Here is a 14,384-nt window from a genome sequence, read left to right on the forward strand (position 1 = left end):
TGTGAGAAGCCTAGCCACAGTGGCTTTTATAGCGTCCCACTCTTGATATAACCCATTAACCCTATACTTCATGAATGGATTAATTGATTCCTGAGGTTTATCCAGCAGAGCCTTAATCAACTCTTGAAGGTCCTACCTGACCCCATTTCCTAATATACCATTATAGGGATTAAATTTCAACATGAATTTCTGCGAAAACAAATCATTTGCTAACTGTAGCAATAAGTAAATATTTTCATCAAATTTTCTCATTTTCATTGTTATTCTCAGTATCTTTTCATCTGTGTTCCTGCTCTCTTAAACATCCTCCATGTTATTTCCCTGTTAATTTCCACTGCATTTAGACTGTTTAATACCTGCCTATGTCTGATACATAAGTTGTGAGTGTTTCTCTTGGTCAGTGGCTATTCTCTCTTTTTTTTAAAATCCAATTTGTCCCATTTTTTTTAACTTTTTGCTTCTGCCTTAATTTATATCTAAGAAAGTTTGGCTAATTCAAGATTGTGAAGATTTTTTCTTCTATGAATTTCTCTAGGACTTCTATAATTATGAGTTTTGCCTGTGTTGATGAATGATTTCAAATTAATTTTTAGTACATTGGAATGTAAGTCAATGTTCTTTTTATATATAGCTATCCAGTTATCCCAACTTCACTTGCTAAGCACTTGCAGGGTATGCACAATAGGATATTAGACTATTCTCTCTATGAAATACTGCAGAGTTTTTAGCTCCTTGGATTCTCAGATAACATTGCTTCATGTGTATAGAGTATAGTTACACTATAGCAAGCAAAGAATTCCATGCTTCTTATAAGAATCCTCTAGTGTTCTTTGGAGATAATTATTTTCAGTTTGTAAGTGAAAAAATTAAGGGGTTAAAAGATTTTCTGAAGATGTGACACACACAAAGAGATGGAAGCAAACCTCAAAACCTTGTTCATCACATTCTACTTTAGAATTTCTTAGTTTTCATTTCTCAAATAAATACTCATTAATGACAAACAAGATTTAAGAGATACCCCCAAAGACTCTGAGATGTAGCCAGGAGCAACTAACTCGTTTTTCATTCAGGATTCATGTTTTATCTTGTAAAAATCATGTGCATTATATATTCTGCTACATGATGCTTGTAGAGTTGACTTGATACCAAGATAAAGTTTATATTGTATATCATCAACTAAAGTATATATTCCAGATAAATGTAATATATATCTCTTTAGAACTACTGCTGGTTCCTCACCTGCAATCCCCGGCACCCCCTCCTAGGCTGTACCTTGGAATGCACAAGGCATTTTGTGACATTCTCATACCAATTCTCACCCCACAGGCTCTGTAGGTTTGCTTTCTTTGCTTAAATACAAGAGGTTGTACCAGTGTTCCAAGGTAAATAGGATGCTGGAGAAAAGAGCCCATCCTAGAGTTAGAATAGGCTTTGAACAGTTCTGGAAATAGAAAGTTATCACCTAGTTCTTTCAATTTCTTCTTGACATTTATTGAAATGGAATGTATGAGAAGACATTTTGGAAGAGCAAGAGCGACTTACAGACTGAAGAAATTGTGGCCTATTTCCTTGCCTTGCAAAGCCAGGAGATATTAACTTTTCAAATTGTTCAGTTGCAATGGTACAATTCTGTTCTAGTAGTATACATCCCCTGCTTTAGAAAATATTATTAGGTGAAGCATCTGTTAAAATTTACATATGAGAAAGTGACAGGTTTTAATATTTATTCAAGTTTGGTATATTGCTTGATAACATTCTCTTCTTTTTGTTGCAGGAGCAGGTGAATCTGGAAAAAGTACAATTGTTAAACAAATGAAGTAGGTACAGAACTATGTAAAATGTTTAATATTTAATGTCACTTCATGTATTTGACCATTCTTATAGTAAATGCTTTGAGAAATGCTTATTGGTAATCTCATCTAATCTAATCTCCACAGGTAGTGATAGAACTATCCCAGTTCCTAGGCAATTATTCCCTACCTCCTTCAACAGAAAGCCTAACAGATGAGTAATACTGCTATTACCATTTTTTAAAATTTGCCTCTTAACAGGATAACTAAAAGCAGCCATGTTTTAATTATCTTAATCTGGGAATGCTCTAGAGGCCTTATTACTTGGCATAAGAGATAAACATTTCAAATTGTGTCAGTTATACATTTGAGTAAACGATATTTTTAATCTCTGGCATTTTGTCTATGTGGAAATGAAATGCATACTTAGATTATCACTATAATGGATTTCAATGTACTTTTGCTTCTGTTTTCTACATGTTTTTTTCCTTTATAATTAAGTAACTAGACCTGAATTTCTTAATGAAGAAATAAGGGACAAAAAAGTGCTAAAAATAAAAAGTGCAAGGTCTAAATGAATAAAATGATGGTAGACTAATTAAGATAAATGAATGAAACCTTGGCTCTGACCCTGCTAAATAATTTTAAAGGACAATTGTATAAGAAGGAGGAGGAAGGGAGAGAGAAATAAATTTTTTAAATATTTTAAAATCATATTTTAAGAGACTTATTCTTTCAGATATATTAAATTAGGGAATGATCCCAGTCAATGATAAAACTATTGGGTTATAATATAAACCATTGCTTGTTTTTTTTTTTCTTCTCTTATTTCAATAACAATTTGAAGTATGTAAAAGCAAAGATAAAATAATTTAAATATCCAAATTATGAAAATGTGTAAGGAGATTTATATCATTAATTAAATTGATGAAATATAGGGTAGAATAAAGTACCATGAATTAGGAGAAAGCACAGGTAAATAGGTTGTAAAATTATGGATCTATTCATCCTTCAATTATAATATGCAGTCATATGTGAGAGTTTTACTTACTACAGTGCTTGATATATATTGAAAGCTTGGTAATTGAAATTATCTATGTGTTCATACTGATCCTTCTGCCTAGAATCATCTATGACTAACTATCTTCTAGAAATGAGTATTTGACCATTTTACCATGTATGAAAAACCATTTATACCCAAATAATCAGCTACCTATCACTATTCCTGGGATATCTTTCCTGCCACCAACCATGTACCCACTCATAATAGAATTCCTAAATTTTTCCTATTTTAATGCTTCTTACCACACACAGATGTTGCTACAAATGTCCACATTACACACATATACACTCACACACACAAAAAAACCCTGTTTATAATCTCTTCCTTTCTATAACACAGTACTTCCAACAGAACATTGCATGATGATACCTGTAGCTCCTAGCCACATGTCAGTCACTGAAAACTGGCTAGTGTGAATGAGGAACTAAATTTTTCATTTTTAATTTTAAATAATATAACTAGATCTATAACTATATAACTATAACTATAGTTATATAATATAACTATAATATAACTAGTATCTAGAGTACTGTATATAGGTCTCTAGTCTATATATTTTGGGGGAGGACAGACTAGTATGATTCATTCATTCTTTTAAGCAAATAATGCAGTATGTTACAGAAAATGTCCAATAAAGCTTATTTATTTGAACAGAGCTTGGAGGAACTAACTTAGAGAGCTCTGTATTATGGAAATCAATGTATGCAGCTCCAGAAAAAAACATTGTTGCTCAAAGTCTCACTTCAACTGGATATTTTTTTTCAATATGTTTTTAGTTGTCAATGGACCTTAATTTTACTTATTTGTATGTGGTGCTCCAAGTCAAACCCAGTGCCTCACACATGCCAGGCAAGCACTCTACCACTGAGCTACAACCCTAGTCCCTTGACTGAATATTTTCAATTCTGCTTTTATTATTTTCCTTAATGTGTCTTCCTCTTTGATAAAATAGTTATCATTTTTTTCCAGGAAAACATAAATGACCCAACTTTGTTCATAGTTACTATTTAATTTAATATTTAAAATACTTCTGCAGTTTAGATTTTAACCAGTATTTCATTAATTAACTTATCCCTGATCTATCCTTAAAGACATATCACTGCATTTTCTATAATCTTTGTGCATTTTGTTTATTGAAGATATTTAATTGTTTAATGCAGCGAAACAAACATGGACCTATTTAAAGTAGAAATGCAGCATTTATCGGTAAACAAATAGAAGAAAGAAAGAAAGAAGCAAACAAACAAACAAAAGAAAGAAATTCAGGCTCAGTCATCACTCCTTCCAGTTCCATATTTTATTTCTTCAAAGCTAGTAGAAGCTTTGTGCTCATTTTATTCCCTGTGCTAAAGTTTCTATGTCTTTGGATACAACAAAAATCTTTATAAAATGAATATATAGCACTTCAAATTCAATAAGAAAAAAACAACAGAAAGCAACAAGAACATATTATGAAAGAAAATTGCAAGATAAAGTCAAGTAAATACAAGCAAAACTTTTAACTTTTAATAGGTAAATCTATTTTTAGCTATTATTCCAAAACTATTAGTAAAACCTTGACTTGTGACTCATTGAGTGGAAGGAAGAGTTCAGCCAAATAGTGTCTGGCTATTTCAGCTTGAGGGTACAGTGGCACGTACACAGAGGAGAGTGACAGGACTTAAGAGGGGGCAATTACCTGCATTTAAAAAAAGTAGGAAAAAAAAAAAAAGAAAGAAAGAAATGCCTTTGTTCATGCTATAAATAGAAAGTAGGCACTCCTATTTTCCAGAGTGTCTTAAGTGATAGGAAAAGACATGAATGTCCTACTAAATGACTTCACTTCCTCTAGACATCATGCTATAAACACTACACCAGGTTTCAGAACTCTGATATAGATTTACCCTGGAAATCTGGAAATTTTCCTCCAGTAAAAAAAATGTATGGTCTAAGTAAAATCATAATTTACCCATTTTAAAAAGTCTTATCTAGAAAAAAATCTATATCCTCTTCATATTTAGCATGGGTAGCCCAGAAATAAAACACTGTATTAAAGGATAATGATAATAAATACAAAGGCATAAAGGCATTAGGGCTTAGCATATACATATGGTTAAAATTATTTCTTTATAATAAATATATACTATAATTTCATTCTAGGAACTTATTGTGTTTGTGCTTTAGTGTTACAATCAATTGTCCAACTCACAAAAAGCTTTTCTTGTTTAAATTACAGGATCATCCATAAGAATGGTTATAGTGAACAAGAATGCATGGAGTTCAAAGCAGTAATTTACAGTAACACATTGCAATCCATCCTAGCCATTGTGAAAGCCATGAACACCCTTGGGATTGATTATGTAAATCCCAGAAGTGCTGTAAGTACAGAAATAATAATAATTACAGGTTCTACAATGGAGTTTGAGTCATAAGATGGTAGGAATTAAAATGTTTGTCATTCTAATCAATATCAAATATTTAAGAACATGAAATCATAATTTTGGAAACATTAAATCTATTCAGCTTTAGATTCTCATTTTCCTTTAAATAAAACTTATCTTTTCACTGTGTAGTATAAATCTATTCAACATTAACTATATTCCCAAGGATCAAATCTAATATCAAATACTGCACTATAATGAAGAGAAATATTTTTAAGGATTGATAAATATTAAAGAATTTATTGCATAAATTTCAATGTGCAATATTCCTACGTTTTTCTTAGTTAAAAGAGATGTCTCATGGACATCTCATGGAAACTTTTTTAAGGTTTTTAATATTAACACCACAATTATCATTAATGTTCAATGATAATTACAAAGCCTATGTGGTAACAGGGAACCTCTTGTTTTACAATGTAAATTTTCTAGAAAGGAATTAAAAATTTTGGAAGTAAATAAAATACTTTCATCCTAAATACACTCCAGTAATCATAGTTTTGTTTATAAGGTAACATCCAATGTTAACTTTTTATATTACCTCTATTTATATTGTATAATTACCTCACATTACAAAAAATATAAATTCACTTACTTTAAAAATTTGAAAACATAAAACCATTCTAGTTTGACAAATGAAACATATATTATTATTGGAAGAACAATCATTGATCCCCCTTCATAAAAGAGCAATTGACTATAATCCGTAGGAAGAGCTCATCCATGCCCATCTGGTCCCCCTAGGAGCAGCTGGTTACCTCCAGGGGGTATCAACTGAACTGTTCCAATGTAATTCTTAGATATCTTGCTATAGAAAGAATAAAATTACAGGAATAGTGTAAGAACAGTATAATCAGGGTAAGGAAGAAGGCCACGTGGCTCTACAAGTCTTTAGGATGAAAAAAAATATATTTTCTGTATTGTTAATTTTAAATAAAAAGTCAAGTCCCCCTTTCTCCTGATACCTTTCTCCAAAGGAGGAGGAAATGCTAAGTATGCTCTTCCCACAGATAGTTTGTAAGGCCTAGACCACGGGTTCTCCTGACTTCCTGTCTAGCTTTTCCTGTACTAGCACCAGTAAGTTACCTTCTTCTTACTTACAAAAAGAGAACTTGGAGGAACAAAGCCCAATATCCTATAATTCTTTATCTTGTGTGGCTTAGTGACCAGCTCTGTTTAAGGGTAGTTCACTTATCTCTCACCTTGAATTTTCCTAGGGACCTAGGATTTTAAACTGGCCTTTAAGAGATAACCTAGTATCACCCCCTTAATTTAAATTCGAGTAAGATAAGGTCCAAAGAGGATTAATTGGTTTGCCTCAAACAGCTCAAGTTTAGGGTAAAAACCACTTCTGGCTTCTATTACAGTGCTTTCTCATATAAAGAGATTTTTTTTTTTTCATATGCTTGTAATGATCAGGATTATTTTTTCCAGGCAATAATAGTTACTAAAGTATGTGTACCCTCCAAATTCCTTTGACAATTATTTAATGATGTTGGAATTTGTATTTCATTTATTTATGTAGGGAAAATGGAAATCACAACCTTGCCTTTTGCTACTTTTTTTTGGTTGGTTTGTTTGTTTATTTTTTCTTTTTGGTACCAGGAATTGAACCACTGAGTCATTGCACCACATCCACAGCCAATTTTTTTTAATTAATTAATTTTTAAATTTTTTATTTGTTCTCATTAGTTACACAAGACAGCAGAATGCATTTCAACTTATTGTACATAAATAGAGCACAACTTCTCATTTCTCTGGCTATACACGATACTGAATCACACTGTTCATGCAATCATACATGTACATAGGATAATAATGTCCCTCACATTTCACCATCCTTCCCTCCCCTACACCCTTCCCCTCCCCTCCCCTTTGCCCAATCCAAAGTTCTTCCATTCTTCCCTAGCCACCCTCCACCCCATTATGGATCAACACCTACATATTAGAGAAAATATTTGGCCATTGGTGTTTTGGGATTGGCTTATTTCACTTAGCATGATATTCTCCAACTCCATCCATTTACCTGCAAATGCCATAATTTCATTCTTCTTAAGGATGAGTAACACTCCATTGTATATATATACCACAGTTTCTTTATTCACTCATCTGTTGAAGGGCATCTAGGTTAGTTTCATAGTTTAGCTATTGTGAACTGAGCTGATATAAACATTGATGTGGCTGAGGCATTGTAGTATGCTATTTTAAGTCCTTTGGGTATAAACCAAGGAGTGGGACAGCAGGGTCAAATGGTGGTTCCATTCCAAGTTTTCTAAGGAATCTCCATACTGCTTTTCATAATGGTTGCACCATTTTGCATTCCCACCAGCAATGTATGAGTGTACCTTTTCCCCTACATCCTCCTCAACATTTATTGTTGCTTGTATTCTTGATAACTGCCATTCTTACTGGAGTGAGATGAAATCTTAGAGTAGTTTTGATTTGCATTTCTCTAATTGCTAAAGATGTTGAACATTTTTTCATATATTTGTCGATTGATTCTGTATCTTCTTTTGTGAAGTGTCTGTTCAGTTCCTTAATGGATTTATTGATTGGGTTATTTGGGGTTTTTCTGGTGCTAAGTTTTTTGAGTTCTTTATATATCTGGGAGATTACTCTAACTGATATGCATGTGGTAAAGTTTTTCTCCCATTCTGCAGGCTCTCTCTTCATATTATTAATTGTTTCCTTTGCTGAGAATAAGTTTGTTAGTTTGAATCCATTCCATTTCTTGATTATTGATTTTATTTCTTGTGCTTTAGGAGTCTTGTTAAGGAAGTCAGGTCCTAAGCTGACATGATGAAGATCTGGGTCTACTTTTCCTTCTATTAGGCACAGGATCTCTGGTCTAAGTCCTAGGTTCTTGACCCAATTTGAGTTGAGTTCTGTAGGGTGAGAGATAGAAGTTTAACTTCATTTTGCTACATATGGATTTCCAGTTTTCCCAGGACCATTTGTTGAAAAGGCTTTCTTTTCTCCAATGTTTATTTTTAGCACCTTTGTCTAGTATGAGATAATTATATTTATATGGGTATGTCTTTGCGTTTTCAATTCTGTAACATTGGTCAACATGTGGACTTTGGTGCCAATATCAAGCCGTTTTTGTTACTATGGCTTTGTAGTATAGTTTAAGGCCTGGTATTGTGATGTCTTCTGCTTCACTCTTCTTGCTAAGGATTGCTTTGGATATTCTGGATCTCTTATTTTTCCAAATGAATTTCATGATTGCTTTTTCTATTTCTATGAAGAATGACATTGGGGTTTTAATATGAATTGCATTAAATCTGTATAACACTTTTGGTAGTAAGCCATTTCGACAAAATTAATTCTGCCAATTCAAGAATATGGGAGATCTTTTCATAGTCTAAGGTCTTCTTCAATTTCTTTCTTTAGTGTTCTGTAGTTTTCACTGTAGAGATCTTTCACTTCTTTTGTTAGATTGATTCCTAAGTATTTTTTTTTTTTTAGGCTATTTCAAATGGAGTAGTTTTCCTAATTTCTCTGTCAGAGGATTCATCACTGATGTATAGAAATGAATTTGATTTGTAGGTGTTGATTTTATATCCTTCTACTTTGCTGAATTCATTTATTAGTTCTAGAAGTTTTCTGGTGGAATTTTTTGGATCTTCTAAATACAGAATCATGTTATCAGCAAATAGTGATAGTTTGAATTCTTCTTTTCCTATTCATATCCCATTGATTTCTTTAATATGTCTAATTTTTCTGGCTAGAGTTTCCAGGAGTATACTGAATAAGAAGTGGTGAAAGAGGGCATCCCTGTCTTGTTCCAGTTTTTAGAGGGAATGCTTTCAATTTTTCTCTGTTTAGAATGATGTTGGCCTTCGGCTTAGTGTAGATAGCTTTTACAATGTTAAGTAAGGTTTGTTTCTACTATCCCTGGTTTTTTCTAGTGTTTTGAACATGAAGTAATGTTGTATTTTGTCAAATGCTTTTTCTGCATCTATTGAGATGATCATGTGATTCTTATCTTTAAGTCTATTGATGTGATGAATTACATTTATTGATTTCTGTATATTGAACCAACTTTGCATTCCTGGGATGAACCCCACTTTATAGTGGTGTACTATCTTTTTTTTTTTTTTAATTTTATTTTTGTAGTTGTAGATGGACAGAATACCTTTATTTTATTTATTTTTAATGTACTAACAATTGAACCCAGTGCCTCATACATGCTAGGCAAGCACACTGCCACTGAGCTATAGCCCCAGCCATGCACTATCTTTTTAATATGTTTTATATGCAATTTGGCAGAACTTTATTGAGAATTTTTGCATCAGGGATATTGGTCTGACATTTTCTTTCCTTGATGTGTCTTTGTCTGGTTTTGTTATCAGGTTGATACTAGCCTCATAGAATGAGTTTGGAAGAAATTTTCAATTTCATGGAATAGTTTGAGGAATATTGTTAGTTCTTAGTATAGTTAGTTATTTCTTCTTTGAAGGTCTTGCAGAACTTGGTTGAGAATCCATCTTGTCTTGGGCTTTTCTTGGTTGGTAGACTTTTGATGGCTTCTTCTATTTCATTGCTTGAAATTGATCTGTTCATGTTGTGTATGTCCTCCTGATTTAGTTTGGGTAGATCATATGTCTAGAAATTTACTGATTTTTTATTTATTGGAGTGTAAATTTTCAAAATAGCTTCTAATTATCTTCTATATTTCAGTAATGTCCATTATGATATTTCCCTTTTCATCAGAAATTTTAGTAATTTGAGTTTTCTCTTTCTCTTAGTGTGTGTGTCTAAGGGTTTATCAATATTTTTCAAAGAACCAACTTTTCTATTTGTCAACTTTTTGAATTATTTCTTTTGTTTCAATTTCATTGATTTCAGCTCTGATTTTAATTACTTCCCAACTTCTAATATTTTTGGTGTTGCTGTGTTCTTTTTCTAGAGCTTTGAGATATAATGTTAGGTCAAATTATTTGTTGACTTTTTATTCTTTTAATGGATGAGCTCAATGCAATGAACTTTCCTCTTAGCACTGCCTTCATAGTGTCCCAGAGATTTGGATATGCTATAGTGGTGTTCTCATTTACCTCTAAGAATTTTTTTATTTCCTCCCTGATTTCTTTTACTATCCATTCATCATTCAATATCATATTATTTAGTCACCAGGTGTTGGAGTAGTTTCTACTTTTTTATATTATCATTGATTTCTAATTTCATTCCATTATGATCTGATATAATGCAGGCTAGTATCTTCACAATTTTATTTTTTATTTTGAGACAGGCTTTTACTACATTGCTCAGGGCCTCACTAAGTGGCTGAAGCTGGTTTTGAACTTGTGACCCACCTGCCTCAGCTTCCTGAACCACTGGGATTACTGGCATGTGCCACCATGCCCAGATCCATTGCTGCTTTTCTTAAATATGCATTCTTCATATGGCTCAATGTTCGTAAATCAGAGATGTCATATCTCACTAAATACCTGGAATCTGTTGGTTAAGAGTCTTAATGATCTGATATACAAGTAGAATGAGAATAAGATTCTGTACATTGCTGCCATTATACAGACACAAAAATAAACAGTACAATTTATTCAAACTGTACTTTGATGTAAAGAATGCAGCTTAAGCAGCCCTAAGAAATTGTCATGACTTCCCAGGAATACTTATATTCTCACATGTCAGAACATTATGGTTGTCAGGCATTGCCCAGCTCATATTTTTATTTCAACTGATGTAAATACTTGGAGTTTCAATTGCGTCCTTTAGTGTTTAATTTTAAGATTAATACACTCTCTACCTGATGGAAACTGTTTATTCAACAGATTAATTACTGAACACTATAAATGCATGACTTTCAAAGTTCCTATTAACTTTTGATTTGTTTATTTATACAAGTCAATGTATTTTTCCGTAACCATGTGCACATTATTGCACAAATTGCCATTCTAAGAAACTCCTGACAAAAATTTACATAAACTATATTAGTTACTGGTTTTCTAATATTGGACAAGTTACTTAATCTTTCCAATTTTTAGTTTCTTCATATATGTTAGTGATTTTCTCAATAAATCAAAATGACTATTCAAAGAGGAAGCAAAAGCATCAGTAATCCACTTATTCAGAATATTGCAGAATGTGAGTTCCCAGTAATATTAGGTCTTATCATTTTTCAAAAATCATTTTGAATATGTAATGTAATATAAAATCTTAAAATTTATGTATGGAAATCTATACATCAAACATCCTCTGAAAAATATTTTAAATTAAACCATTATTTTTATGGCCCATGTTTTGTTCAATACACTGAACACTCAAGAATAATCAGGGATTGGCTTATTTCACTTAGCATGATATTCTCCAGTTCCATCCATTTATCTGCAAATGCCATAATATTATTATTCTTTATGGTTGAATAATATTCCATTGTATGTGTGTATGTGTATATATATATCACAGTTTCTTTATCTATTCATCTGTTGAAGGGCATCTACTTGGTTCCACAATCTAGCTATTGTGAATTGAACTGCCATAAACATTGATGTGGCTGCATTACTGTAGTATGCTAATTTTAAGTCCTTTGGGTTTAAACCTAGGAGTGGGATAACTGGGTCAAAATGTGGATCCATTCCAAGTTTTCTGAGGATTCTCCACACTGCTTTCCAGAAGGGCTACACCAATTTGCAAATCCACCAGCAGTGTAAAAGTTTGCTTTTTTCCCCACATCCACACCAACATCTATTATTGTTTGTGTTCTTGATAATAGCCATCCTAATTGGAGTAAGATGAAATCTTAGTGTTGTTTTAATTTGCATTTCTCTAATTACTAGATATGTTGAACACTTGAGGGAATAATAGAGGAACTTTAGATTACATAGAGGAAAATGAGGGGGTATGAAAAATGGTGGAATGAGACGGATATCATTACCGTATGTACGTGTATGATTACATGAATGGTATGAATCTACATCATGCACAACCATAGAAATGAAAAGATGTGCCCCATTTGTGTACAATGAATCAAAATCCAGTCTGTAGAAAATAAAAAAAGAAATTAAAAAGAAATAATCAGGATGGTAATAGTATTTGTCCTCAGGTGAGGAAAGTTTGATATTAATTTCAAAGTATCTGTTATTTCATAAGGGCAGCACAGCTGAATTGGAGCTCTAGAGATCCTTATTTGTAGAATTACTAAAAAATAGAAACATTAAATAATCATGCTATAGAACTAATTTGGTTTTTTAAGAAGCATTGAGTTTGTGCAATTGAAGCTCAAGGAGGCATTTTGGGGCTTAGAATGAGAAGAAAGGGATATGGAGGAGAATAAAACCTAAGTAAGAGTGTCTAGAAGAAAAAGTCTTCCAACATTTTCTAGTCACTTGAGAGAAATAGCTTCAAAGCTGAGGGTGGAATAATAAATGGAAAAGGAAAATCAGAGCTACATGGAATCAGAATTCAAGAGAAGTGTTCCCAATGAAGGTTACTGAAGTGGAAAGGTCTTGAGAGGAGGTCTAAAAAGCATACTTAAAAGAATCAATTGGATTAGCAATCTGGTGTCACTGGGAATTATTGAGAAGGTGTGGAAGAATGGTAGACTCAGAATCCAACCCAGTACGCTGAGAAATGAGAACAGTTTAAAGACACCATTTTCAGCAACTAGAGCTGAAGAGTAGGAGAGGATACAATGCTTGGTTGGAGGAAGGGCAGCTAAAGGGGACTTGTTCTTCATTTTCTTGTTTAGCATTTGATAAATCAACTTTATTAGTAGAGTAATGCTTAAAGAAGGTACAGCTGAAGAATCAAGAAAATCAAAATAATAAAGACACTTAATAAATTTCTACTTAATTCTTTCTGAATATTCTTATTGTATATTTTAGACCACTACAACAGTCACTGGACTGACAAACTTATACTTTTCCTACATGGTTTGGGTGTAGTTTGACTTTGGTGCAGCACTTTACAAAGTGAACCTATAATATGAACCAATGAACACTGACTCCTCAGTTATTCTACAATTAAAGTCTTAAAGAAATTTGGGATACACACACACCATAACTTAGAAATTTGCAACCAATATTCATACTCAAAGACTGAAAATCCACTACTGACCAAATCTGGCATTTTTAATCTAGCATTTCTCAAAATTACTAGACTATATATGTATCCTTTCCTTTCTTTGATATGATTTTGGAGACTAAGACTCCAGGATTGAGAATGAATTTCACGAGATCTTAAAACCACCTGAGATGAGTAATATTGATAAAGAAGTCCTGGTTAAAATACAAAAATGTGTATTTCATTTTCTACACAATGCAATTCCAGAGCTACACAACCTGGAGAGAAAGAGCCATTCCAGAATCACCATAATTCCTGAGCTTCTTCAAATATGTGATAAGGAAATAAAATTTCTTCTTCAGATGTCAGTACAACCCTCAAGGCACTATTTGAAAAATATGGCAGATTATTGGAGGTCCCTTAACATTTCTCCAAACCTGAGCTCTGGGCGAATGAGCATATTGATCATTTGGGATCATTCGTTCAACAACATTTCAGGGACATGTACTATGTTAGGTTCTGTTTTCCATCTTAAGAATGCAGAAATGAACCAAACATTTTCTGCCTTCATGTGCTTCCAGTTAAATATAAAGACAAAAATGAAGAAAAATGTGCTATGTATACTAACAAGCTCTGTGAAGAAGAATATGAAAGGATATGGGGTTATAAAACCATGGAAGGAAGGATGGTAGGACAAGCCTTCCTTGAGGAGCCTTGAACAAAAGGGAAGTGAACCATAGAAACAGCATTGAGGGACAGATTCAAATTCTCTGCAAAGGGGTTGGCTGAGTTCAAGGAGCAGCCCAGTGTTTCTTGAGGCTTGAGGAGAGGGAGAAGACAGACAAAGGAGACAGGAGAATAGGAAGTAAGGTTGGAAAAGATGTGTCTCAAAACACGTAGAGCCTGGGGAACCATAGAAAAGGACATGGGTTCTTTTTGTAGTTTGGTGGGAAATTACTGGAGTTTTTAAAATATCCCTTTAATAATAGGAATAAAGTAAATAATAAATAATAATAATAACAAATAAAGTAAATAATCTGAAGGAATTCAGTTTTCAATCAATTTGGCTGTGATGTAGAGGATAACTTTTCA

At 32.8% G+C, this 14,384-nt stretch overlaps 1 protein-coding gene across 5 annotated transcripts in view; it reads left to right on the plus strand.

Annotated features, from left to right (window-relative positions):
- The window catches only part of Gnat3 (G protein subunit alpha transducin 3), a 282,850-nt gene that overhangs the window by 241,538 nt on the left and 26,928 nt on the right, over window positions 1–14,384 (plus strand). For 4 of the 5 annotated variants that reach the window (XM_047561277.1, XM_047561278.1, XM_047561279.1 and 1 more), the window contains 2 exons: window positions 1,775–1,817; window positions 5,069–5,210. In XM_047561277.1, coding sequence (XP_047417233.1) covers window positions 1,813–1,817; window positions 5,069–5,210 — 147 coding nt within the window. In that variant the 5' untranslated portion in view covers window positions 1,775–1,812. Of the gene's footprint in view, window positions 1–1,774; window positions 1,822–5,068; window positions 5,211–14,384 lie in introns of all 5 variants that reach the window. The other variant, XM_047561280.1, reaches the window with a different exon arrangement.

The sequence above is a fragment of the Sciurus carolinensis genome, chromosome 8 (assembly GCF_902686445.1).
Source record: "Sciurus carolinensis chromosome 8, mSciCar1.2, whole genome shotgun sequence".
Lineage (NCBI taxonomy): Eukaryota > Metazoa > Chordata > Mammalia > Rodentia > Sciuridae > Sciurus > Sciurus carolinensis.